The sequence below is a fragment of the Acanthochromis polyacanthus genome, chromosome 6 (assembly GCF_021347895.1).
Source record: "Acanthochromis polyacanthus isolate Apoly-LR-REF ecotype Palm Island chromosome 6, KAUST_Apoly_ChrSc, whole genome shotgun sequence".
NCBI classification, from domain to species: Eukaryota; Metazoa; Chordata; class Actinopteri; family Pomacentridae; genus Acanthochromis; species Acanthochromis polyacanthus.
The window spans coordinates 31,949,528-31,962,133 of NC_067118.1; the positions used below are offsets into that span (position 1 = coordinate 31,949,528).

The following is a 12,606-nucleotide window of genomic DNA, read 5'->3' on the forward strand; positions in this document are numbered from 1 at the left end:
AAAGACCATTCGGATTTTTTCAGTTCCTCTTGGAAATAGTTAGACGATCTTGTGAATTTTCATTTGAATAAATCTAAGAAAAGTCAGTAATGATGTGCAGTCTGTCTTCTAAAATAAGACTATTTGAAACAGATATGGAGGATGTTCTATTGTAATAATTTAGGCGAAATCTGTAAAATAAAACTGCAAATTAATTTGTTGAAGGTGCTTGATTGTAAAAATTCAGGAAAATCTTTAAAACAACAGAGTTTCTCAAGAACACGTGATGAAAATGTCTGGAAATATGTCGATTTGTTTAAAAAAATAACTTTAACTATAAGGTTTTTGTTTTTTGTAATTTGCACATGTTTTATGTGTATTTATTTATTTTTACACTGTACTATAAATGTTGCTGTCAAATGAGACTCATTGCTGTTGCTGATAAATGCAGCAAGGTTTGAAAAATCTCACCGCAGAAACACTGGATGCTAAGAGACATGGGATAGGTAGAATTGCTCCTTTCATGAATCTGTTTAAAAGACAGCATTCTGTCATTCAGACTTACATTTTTTTTCTTTAATGTTCCTCATGGCTTCATTCCCACCACAGCGACAGGGAGACTGAAGGTCTCAGCTTCACCAGCATCACTTCCTGGACTGGAACGCTGCCTGTTCTATACGTAACAGCATCCTACGTCAATATGTTGCTGTCTTGTCTGTGCTTTTCCTTCCGTGCAATGACATGCAGACTCTGTTGAAAAGAAAATGTTAGTATAGCCTATACGGCCTGGTAAGATCACTGACGTTTGAGGAAAAGTCGCCAGAGTGCTCCTCAGGCCTGAAGCCGATAAGTTCAGATGTGGTTAGATTCCTAGAAAAAAAATGTTTCTCTCTTTTACAAATAAGCACAACTCAAAGAAGGAACAGTGCATCTCCTGTGTTTACATGCATTTCTGTTTGGAGAGAAAGTCATACAGTATTCACAAGGAGGCTGACTCTTAGTGTATTATTCATCACAGCACTCCATGTCCAAAGCATCTATTGTGTAAGAACTCAATGGAGATACCAAAATAATGTCCATTTTTGAAAGCGAGTTCAGTAGAAATCCAACAGTTCATCTATTATTTTGGTCACAACTATGAACAAGACCACAGTTCTTAAACAATTCTGCAATGCTTTGCAGCAAGAAAGTTTCATCTTTAGATTACAGTGATTTTACAGGTTAATTTAATTCCTTAAAAAATCTCTCCCAGCAATAAAATGTGAAAAATAATTCAGCAGAAAGACAAAAGGAGTAGTCTGATCCTTCACGTAAGCAAAAGTACCACTGCAACAATGCAAAATCCTAAATTACAAATAAAAGTCTGACATTTAAAGCATTACTCAAGCAAAGGTTTATATTATAATGTAATATAATAAAAGCAGAAATATTCATTCTGATGAAAAATGGTCCATATAATTAATTTATTCTTATGTGTTACATAAAACTGTCATTGGTTCTAATGGACCTTTACCTTTTAAATATTTAGTCCAGTTGTTCTGGGTTCCCTCCAAATACTATATTCATGCATTTTAGTGATATTAATGTAATATTGCTTTATCTGAAACATTAATAATTAAATTCGATTCAATAGGGAACAAAAAATGACATGTAAACATTTGAAATGTGACAAGGACTCCTAATAGGACATTATTCTTGTAAGGGCTCACAGTCTAACTGGCTTTAAATGCATGTCATGTTTTCTTTTCAGTGTAAAACCTGAATATTAAACATAACTAGTGACTATAGCTACTGGATACTAGTAGTTTTTCCCTTTAAACTGGAGACTATTAAAGCATAGAGCAGAAGTAATACAAGATTACAGTAAATGTGACTTTCTATCACCGTTTGTTTCTCTATTGAAAGAAGGAATAAAGGTTGTCACATCAGAATTATGATAAGATTAAAACCTGGAAATAGTTGGAAAGTTGATCATAGTATAAACAAACCAAAGATGATGAAGAAGAAGTGGATAGAATTTGGATATTTTAGATTTATCTTGAAAAATCAAGCGAGGGGCATTACGAATCAATGTGTACCTTGTTTGGCTTCCTGAAGAGGGCAGCAAAACACCTACAGATGTTAAAGTGGAGAGATTTAGCAGCTCAGTGAAAGGACTGTCCTGATCTCCTGCAGAATCTGTAAATCCTTTGTAGCTGTGCATGAATGACAGGTACACACTGGAGCTACCAAGACTGTCCAAATGGCTCTGGTCTGTTTTGACTTTGGGTAATATTTCTTTAATTTTTTTTTTGATTTCTTAAATGTACCTTTATACATCGGTATCACACAACAGTATGTTTAGGCGTGCTTTCATTAATTTACACACTTAGACTGAACTAAAAAAGATGTAAAAATAACTGTTGTTAGTCATCATACCTCCATGATCTAATGTTAATTTAAGTTTTATTAAAGATTGTCTTAGAATTTCACACATATAATGTTGGACTATTTCTGTAATTCTTTTTATTGATTATCTTATTCTTTAAATTAATTGCACAATTGCTGAGTCAATAAAAAACATTAAGAAATTGTGAAAAACACTGATTAAAATATCCCAAAATTCATGTGGTTCGTTCAAATCTCAGTGCCTGTCAAAAATATTCAGTTTTCTCATTTCCTTGCACTAAATCATGGTCGATTTATTAGTTTTTTTTGACAAGAATTTACTAAAAGAAAGCCTTTCTCTGGTCAAAGTGAAAACATATTTCTATAAAGAAATGTAAATGATAAACAACAGAATATGTAAAATAAGTGATTGCATAGGTATTTACCTCTTTCTTTAAAATGACTCTGTGTGAGAAGTCCCACAGTTACTGAAATGGAAATCATGCAGAGCAGTAAATGTGTCTCCAGGGTTTGCACTATAGTACAGAGTAGTATAAAGACGTCTGTATCTGGAGAGTTCTGTCACTGGTGAATCAGTAATGGCAATAACTGCGCTCCAAGCAACTCAATGAAAAAGCTTTTGAGAAGGATAAATCACTTCCTAGATAAAAGAAAATTCCAAGTCACTAAATATCCACTGGCCTTAAATTAAATCCATCATTAGGAAATGGAAGAAAATGTCAAATCTGTCTAGAGCTGATCATCATTGAAAGAAAAGTTTAGGGAGGGAGGCCACCAAGAAACCTATGACTCCTCTATAAGAGTTAAATGTTTCAGCAGCTGAGATGGGAGAGACCGCTCGTACAACAATGGTTTCATGGGTTCCTCACCAGTCAAAGCTTCATGGAAGAATGACAAAGAGCCGCTGCTGAAAAAAGCTCATATTTAATCTCAACTATAGTTTGCCAGAGGACATGTAAGACTCAACTGGCAGAACGTTCTTTGGTCTGATGAGACCAAAAGTGAACTTTATAGCTGTCAGTTTAGGGACACTATGTTCGGTGGTTAAAATTAATCTGGCCCTTCCTACAAATGTCACAGATGCTTTTGAATTGGCTGTTAGACCTGATGAATCTTTAGAATTCTTCACTCCTATATGTCTCTCTGAACTAATTTCAACAGTTTCTACATCCAAACCATCAACATGTCTTTTAGATCCTATCCCAACTAGACTCTTCAAGGAGATTTTACCTTTAATTAATTCTTCAATGTTAGATCTGATTAATCTCTCTCTAGTAACAGGCTATGTACCACAGGCTTTTAAGGTTGCTGTCATCAAACCTTTGCTTAAAAAGCCCACTTTAGATCCAGATGTGTTAGCTAACTATAGACCGATATCCAACCTACCATTTCTCTCTAAAATTCTGGAAAGAACAGTTGCAAATCAATTATGTGAACACTTACAAAGGAATAATTTGTTTGAAATGTTTCAGTCAGGCTTCAGAGTGCATCATAGCACAGAAACAGCTCTAGTGAAAGTTACTAATGACCTTCTCATAGCATCAGATAATGGACTAGTCTCTATACTTGTTTTGTTAGATCTTAGTGCAGCGTTTGACACAATCGACCACAACATTTTATTACAGCGTCTAGAATATTCAATTGGCATTAAAGGGACAGCACTGGATTGGTTTAAATCCTACTTATCAGATAGGTTCCAGTTTGTGCATGTCAACAATAACTCTTCTGAGCAGACTAAAGTTAATCACGGAGTTCCTCAGGGTTCTGTCTTAGGACCGATACTTTTCACATTATACATGCTTCCTTTAGGCAATATTATTAGGAAGCATTGTATTAACTTCCATTGTTATGCAGATGACACACAATTGTATTTATCTATGAAGCCAGATGAAACTGATCAGTTAGCTAGACTGCAAGATTGTCTTAAGGACATTAAAACCTGGATGACTTTTAACTTCCTACTGCTAAATTCAGACAAAACTGAAGTCATTGTATTTGGCCCCAAACATCTTAGAAACTCGCTTTCAAAGCAAATAGTTACTCTGGATGGCATCACATTGGCCTCCAGTACTACTGTGAGGAATCTTGGAGTTATTTTTGACCAGGACATGTCCTTTAACTCACACATAAAGCAAGTCTGTAGGACTTCCTTTTTTCACCTGCGTAATATTGTAAAAATCAGGAACATTCTGTCTCAGAGTGATGCAGAAAAATTAGTTCATGCTTTTGTTACTTCCAGGCTTGACTATTGCAATTCCTTATTATCGGGTTGTCCAAATAGCTCTCTCAAACATCTACAGTTGATCCAAAACGCTGCTGCGAGAGTACTGACAGGAGTTAGCAAAAGAGATCATATTTCCCCTATACTTGCTTCTCTTCACTGGCTTCCTGTTAAATCCAGAATAGAATTTAAAATCCTTCTTCTGACATATAAAGCTCTTAATAACCAATCTCCATCATATCTTAAAGATCTGATAGTACCTTATTATCCTAGTAGAACTCTTCGCTCTCAAACTGCAGGCTTACTTGTTGTTCCTAGAATTTCTAAAAGTAGAATGGGAGGCAGAGCCTTCAGTTATCAGGCGCCTCTCCTGTGGAACCTGCTCCCAGTTTGGGTTCGGGAGGCAGACACCCTCTCTATTTTTAAGACCAGGCTTAAAGCGTTCCTTTTTGACAAATCTTATAGTTGGGGCTGACTGGGTGACCCACAGAGGTTCGGCTTGTGTCTTCATTGTACAGCTGACCCCCTCTTGGACGTCCCTTCGTTCTGCCCCTAGTCATGCTGCTATAGGCCTAGGCTGCTGGGGGACTTTTCTTGACGCACTGAGCCCTTCTCTATCTACCTTTACATTTAATATGTATACCGTTATTGCAGTACATTCACTCTGTTTCCCCCTGTGCTATTTCTCCGAGTGTCCCTGGTCCCAGAGCTGGATGCTTCAGATCTGCGGTCGATGTTCCACCAGCTGGTCCCGTCTCCACCATGTCCACTGTGGGATGCTGCTACTGACCTTCCACCAGCCCTCTGCTTCCAATTCCCTTTTTCCACGAGTCAACTCTGCATCGCCTTCAATATACTGTTATGCTAACTTACATACTGTTTGAATTTTACTGCTAGCTATATAAGGAGTATGTTTAATGTCAGAGCCGTACATCATAAGAGTAAACTATGAGTCAGTTTTCAATGTTAGCTTATACTTTGTCTGTGTCACATATCCTGTCATGCATGTATCCAAATGTGTGTTGTGTTTTCCTTGCTTTCTCACCCCTCCCTCTTCTCCCATCCCTCCCCCTTGCCCTCTTCTGTCCTTCTCAACCCGCCCGGCCAGCAGGCAGATGGGTCCCCCCTATTTGAGCCGGGTTCTGCTCGAGGTTTCTTCCCTGTTAAAAGGGTGTTTTTCCTTGCCACTGTCGCCTTTGGGCTTGCTCTGGGGGTCAGGCATATGGGTTCTGTAAAGCGTCTTGAGACGATTTGACTGTAATTGACGCTATATAAATAAAATTGAATTGAATTGAATTGAATTGAATTGGACACCAAACGCTGCACAGCATCCCCACTGTGAAGCACGGTGGTGGCAGCATCATGGTTTGGGGACGTTCCTCGGCAGCAGGTCTTTGAAGGTTAGTAAAGGTAGAGAGTTAAAAACAAAGTATTGGCAAATCCTGGAGGACAATCTGATGCAGTTTGTAACAGAACTGTCTGTAACTTTGGGGATTTACTGTTTTCCAGCAAGACAATGACTTTTTGAACTAAAGTACAGTCAAAGCTACACAAAAATGGCTTGAAGACAACAAGGTGAATGTTGTGGAGTGACCGGGTCAGAGCCTAGATGTCTATAATTTGTTCAGGACTAGAAAAGGGCTGCTCATCAGGACAGTAACATAACCTTGATAGATTTCTGAATTAGGTGTCATAAAATGGAATTGATTGTCATCTAAGTCACCAGTATCGACAAACACAATGCTACCTCAGATTATAATACACAAAAAACTATAATCTATCACATCTTTATTGAATGTGATTATGGAAATAGCAAAGGATCCCTTGGATTTAACACCACCCTGAATCCTCATTTCACACCAACAATGTAAATAAAGTGTTTCTAGCAGCTATGGATCAGACTTGGGCGATGCTGCGGACCAGTTCTCATCGCAAAACCGCATCATTCAGTACTCTGACAGTCATTTCACAGCAGTTTTGTTGGGTTAAGGTCTGCACTGTGACTGGGACACACTAAAGGCTTTACTTTATTGTTTGAAGACTTTCTGTGATGGATTTATGAGATGTTTATTCTCATTCTCCTGCAACACCATCACCCAATTCCTACTCAACTTCAGCAAAACAGTCATCCTAACATTATCCTGTAAGATACATTAATAAACTTGGGAATTTCTTTTCTTTTTGATGACTGTCCAAATGCAGCGAACGGTGTTGAATTATGATTCATTTGTCACTATACATCACCATTGGGATCACGGTTTCATGCCATGTTCAAGCCAAATTAGTGTTGAGTGTTCTTGCCAAACAATTCAATATTACTTTTATTATTCCATAAAGTATTTTTTCATGGTGTTTTAGGGTGTCATAGTGCTCTTTAACAAACTTCAAGCAGATGTTTTTGGTGTCCATTTATAGATCATGTGTTTGACGGATGAACATTTAAACACTCTGAGTTCTTTTGTAATTCATAATAGCACCAAACACACGTATCTCACATACAAACGTCCAAGAAATCAACAGAAGCCAGATTTAAATTCAACATCCTGATAGGAAAAAGGAAATGCTCCTTAATTAACTGCGTAAGAAATAGCCGTAAGGTAATCTCTGATCGAGAAATGCTAATTGAGATTTTGCGTTATGAGGGAATGTTTTCAGAGGAGCTGAACGGGCTTTAAAAAAAATAAAATAAAAAGTTATTTCTGAGATGTAAGGGTGTGTTTGGGAGAAATGAAGGAGGGCCGAAGAGGAGAGTAGGAGAGAACTGAAGTAAGACAACAGAAGAAGCCTGGAGATTTGTATAAAATAGGACTTACCTCATCCACAGTCCAGCAAAGACAGAAACATCCACCACTGTCCAAGCAGGCCAAAGCGAGCTGAGCTACATCCAACCCTGCTCCTGGGATCAGCTCATGGTCAACAGCTCCTTATTGTCCACGAAACTGATTGTTTTTCTTAAGTGAAAATAGCTGTAACCCACACTGCCGGTCTCATTTTATTAAGTCCAAGTTTGCCAACTTCTGACTCCAGTTAGCTTTTGTCACAATAAATTATTGTTTATCTTATAATTTAAAACAGATTGCCTATAAATGTAATTGTGTGTTTAAGACAGATCCCTAAATAAATGCCGATAATTCCACATTTACTTTTTGCCTTTATATAAGATGGAGCCACAGTTTGTATTTTTGCTTCATGTGATCCACCATGTAGTCATTGCAACTCTGTGTTAAAACTTGAGTCACTAGATTCAAAAGTTTCTGAGATGTGTTTTTGTTCGTATAAAATAAACAATAAAAAAAAATGCTATGATGTTGAATTTCTGTTACTCTCCACCAGAGAGCATAGTTTGCTAAGAAAGCAAAAATTTCCTCAAGCCCCTTAAACACTTAAAATTGCCACAATACCATTTGTCCACTTTACCTCACTCCCACACCACAGCAGAAATACTAGATTAGTCCGTAATGTCCTGACCCTCTTTGGTGCAACTTTGCAATGCAACAAGAGGAGATGACACAAGATAAACGTGAGAGGTTAGTCAGGTATAAAAGTGATAAGTGGGTGTTTTTTATCCCACAACAGGTGAATCTGGGGTTCAGTGTTTGCATTCTGAAAGAGCAAGTCCACCGAATCAGTGTTTTATCAGTGTATCATTTACTCAGTTTTGCAAAATGGGTTTAAATGAAAATATGAAATAAAGAACGGTGGATGGTATTTCGAGAAAAAAAAAACCTAGCATTTTATGGTTCCAGATTTAAAGGTTGCCAGTTTCTTTTATCTTTTTTTTTTATTGTTATTGGATTTTAGTTTCAGTTTAAAAATGTCAAAGTAAGAAATGCCCATGAGAGCTTCCCAATCTCTGTGATGACGTCTTCAAATGTCCTGAAAACAGGCTTAGTTTATATTACAATGGCAGAAAATCTTCATGTTACTGAGGTAGGAATTAATCTCTTTTTAGTGATTTTATTTGAAAAAATTGCCAATTAAATGATTGTCAAAATAGCAGTTGATCATCTGTCTCAGCTCTAGATGCATCCTTACATGAAATCCAAGGCCATGATCATGTACATTATGAAAAAATGGATCAATATGGTTGAACAAAAAGCCAAATTTCACAGTCTAAAGTGAAAAATTTAGCTTGTTGTATATTTCTATAGTTCTCTATTTCCTTTACGTGGCTGCCCACAATCACTGCTCCCCACCTGAGAAAGAAAACAGCATGAAACATCACAGAAAAGCAGAACATTAGTGTCACACTAAAATTTAAACCGAAGTAGCGATGATGCAACACCAAACACCTAGCAGGGACTGTTTCACACTCTAAAAACTGTTGCTGCTTCCAGCGTGGAGGAAAAAAATCCAGAAAAGTCTGCCAAATTTCTTCTGTGCTGTAAAACGAAATTCATGTTTGCCCTTCTGACACTGAAGATGATGCTATGAGGCTGTTGAGAATGAACCAGAATAGTAAAGTTAAAGGCTGGACAGTGACCTCAAACTCACCATAAAATTCAATAGAAGAGCTACAAAGTCAAGCAATAATTCTCTGTACGTTCATTACACCTGCTACATTGTTCTGTTGATTAAAATTACTATTTGATATAAAGCTATTATTGAAACATATAGAGAGATTGCAGCTTATTGATTGAATCATACTAATTATTGACACTTAACAGGCCAGGCTGCAAACATACACACTCTGTAGATAATTCAAGGTTCGTCCAAGTTCATTCAGTTCTACTCTCCTGCTCATTCATGTGCAACATTTAGAATAAGAAAAGAACATGAAAGTAAAATAAGGTATCACATCCGAGGACTGCAGAATCCTACTGAGTGAGAATGACCCTCCGCGACATTAAATCCATTACAGGCTTGTGAGAGAACACATCCATAAGCCCCAAATCTCTTTAATACAACACCCATTAGGAAAGTGCTGAGCTCTTTACGAACAGCTAAGATGGGCCACCACTCAGCAACACCACAGCCTCTGCTTTACATTCAGAATAATAGAAAAAAATCACTACTTACCACATGGTAATATGTAAGATAGGGATGTATTTGAGGACATTTTAAAGGCTTGTTTTCTTCGGCAGCTGTCCTCAACTCCTCACCAGGACATGGCTTCTTTACCAATGCGGCAGGGAGAAGGCTCACTAAAGTGGTACATATAAAATTACCAGTTCTTTGCAGATAATTATTATTATTTTAAAAAATTATTAGAATGAAACAGATTACTTTAGGTTATGTTTTTTAGGATAAAGTTGCACTTTATGTCAGAGCTCTGGAGGTGTCCCAGTAAAAGTCAAAGGTTCCTTGAACAGGAGAATGAAGCAGACTGGGAATGAAACTAAAATTGTAGGTGAGCAAATTAGCAGTTGCAATCCTCTCAAACACGTATGTTTTGGCTCAAGAAGGTGGAACTACCTGGAGAAAACATCTGAACTGTGAACAGAAAAAGTCATCCTCGGAGATAACTTTCAAAGTAATCTTTCTCATCTTTCTCAGGATGTTTTGCCATTGGGTTTTAAAATAAGCAGTCACTGATAACTGCCATGATAGGCATGACCAGGTGTAACCTTAATATCTTGATGAGTGGTCAGATATGTTTGCAGTGGTGGCTGGATTAGATATTAACCGTGGCCTAAATCAATTTGTGCTGACGGATTTGGAAAGTGATAATCCAAGGTGTGCCTTTTAAAAGCCAGACTGTGGCCACCTGGGTCCATTTGTAGCAAGGTCCCTCTCCAGCACTCTCCTAAACAGCCAGAAGAAACATCAACGAAGGGCTGATCGCAACCGCAATCCGCAACCATGAATGGCACAGAGGGACCCTTTTATTATGTCCCTATGGTGAACACCACCGGCATTGTCCGGAGTCCTTATGAATACCCTCAGTACTACCTTGTCAACCCAGCTGCTTATGCTGCTCTGGGTGCCTACATGTTCTTCCTCATCATTGCCGGCTTCCCAATCAACTTCCTCACCCTCTACGTCACCCTCGAACACAAGAAGCTGCGAACCCCTCTAAACTACATCCTGCTGAACCTTGCGGTGGCTAACCTCTTCATGGTGTTTGGAGGATTCACCACAACGATGTACACCTCTATGCACGGCTACTTTGTCCTCGGACGCCTCGGCTGCAATCTGGAAGGATACTTTGCTACCCTCGGTGGTGAGATTGCCCTCTGGTCACTGGTTGTTCTGGCTATTGAAAGGTGGGTTGTTGTCTGCAAGCCCATCAGCAACTTCCGCTTCGGGGAGAATCACGCTCTTATGGGTTTGGCCTTCACCTGGACAATGGCCAATGCCTGCGCTGTTCCCCCTCTTGTCGGCTGGTCTCGTTACATCCCTGAGGGCATGCAGTGCTCATGTGGAGTTGATTACTACACACGTGCAGAGGGTTTCAACAATGAGAGCTTTGTCATCTACATGTTCATCTGCCACTTCTGCATCCCACTGACCGTTGTGTTTTTCTGCTACGGCCGTCTGCTCTGTGCTGTCAAGGAGGCTGCTGCTGCCCAGCAGGAGTCTGAGACCACCCAGAGGGCTGAGAGGGAAGTCACCCGCATGGTCGTTATCATGGTCATCGCTTTCCTGGTATGTTGGCTGCCCTATGCCGGTGTGGCCTGGTGGATCTTCACACATCAGGGCTCTGAATTTGGACCAGTCTTCATGACAATCCCCGCCTTCTTTGCCAAGAGTTCAGCCATCTACAACCCAATGATCTACATCTGCATGAACAAGCAGTTCCGCAACTGCATGATCACCACCTTGTGCTGCGGGAAGAATCCCTTCGAAGAAGAGGAGGGAGCATCCTCTACCAAGACCGAGGCCTCCTCTGCCTCCTCCAGCTCTGTGTCTCCTGCATAAAAGGGGTAACAAGCAAAGGCTCCAATATCCACAATTCAAGAAGAAGACTTCTGCTCCCCCAGGGAAACGACTGAAGGCTAATGTCTACACAAATAACGTCCTTTTTGTATTTTTACAAACGAGTTGGTTCAACCTAAAGACAGTTGCAGGAAAGGTCAGCCCATTACAGAGTTGTTCCTGTATGTACAGAACATCCAACTTAACAATCTATGAGATTTTGTTTTTTCCTGAGAAGAAAGGGGAAAAAAATGTTAATCTTTTACAGTTGGATCCTATATGATACTGGCTTATTTTTGAATGTAGAGGCATGTAATCAAGGCAACGTAAAATAAAACGCACTTCGCAAATGACTCATCCTGTTCATGTTTTAATTAAAAATTTGAGTGGCAAAGTTCATATGACTGTAGTATATTTAATCAAATGAATAAATGTGAATGACTTATTCAGAATGCATTTATGTCTTGAGTCAGTACCTACTTTAGAGATATTATTTCAGTGGTTACTGCTGTTCTAATGTAGAACTTTATGGTTTAAATATTTAGAGGAGGGCGTTTAACATCTTTTGGGGAAACGTCTGCATTGTTACTGTAATCTCATTTCAGTCACAGGTCACCTTGGACTTAGAACTTGGCCTAGCAAACGGATTATGATATTATTATTCAGGGATGAACATACACATGACACAACAGCCAAGTTTATCTGATGACGAATATTAATCACATTAATCATAGGTTAACAAAGATTTATAGGATAACACAAATCTGTATTACCAAGAGAAAGGTTACGGATTTAGACCTTAAAATAAACTATTGTCAAGGGAAGGAATCAACAACACTGTAGCCTATTTGGCATTAATAAGCAGTACGCAAATATTTAACAATGGTTTATAAAATGCTGAACTGCAACATTAGTAGTAAGCAAGTGTTTAACATACTTGTTGATCATTTAGTGGTATATAAATGAATAACAGTATAGTAAAATACAGCTGTAATAATGTCAAATATGTCTTCAAAGGAGAAGTTTTCTTTACTGAAAAAGACTGAACATTAATAAACACTTCAAAATGAAAACACTACAAAGCTTTACAACTGCATTAATATTTGGTAGTGATTAATAATGTTTGCCTAATTCTAAATAGGGGACTTCAATTAAAATCT

The 12,606-nt window shown here is 38.4% G+C and overlaps 1 protein-coding gene across 1 annotated transcript; it reads left to right on the forward strand.

Moving 5' to 3' along the window:
- Window positions 1-10,300: 10,300 nt before the first annotated feature.
- On the forward strand, window positions 10,301-11,799 carry LOC110956443 (rhodopsin). The gene has a single exon (XM_022201932.2). It carries the CDS (start codon window positions 10,391-10,393, stop codon window positions 11,447-11,449), a length of 1,059 nt encoding a protein of 352 aa, XP_022057624.1. The 5' UTR covers window positions 10,301-10,390; the 3' UTR covers window positions 11,450-11,799.
- Window positions 11,800-12,606: the final 807 nt, after the last annotated feature.

Bases quoted from the DNA above. Each gene is read 5' to 3' on its own strand.
- LOC110956443 (XM_022201932.2), top strand. From the start codon at position 10,391: ATGAATGGCACAGAGGGACCCTTTTATTATGTCCCTATGGTGAACACC.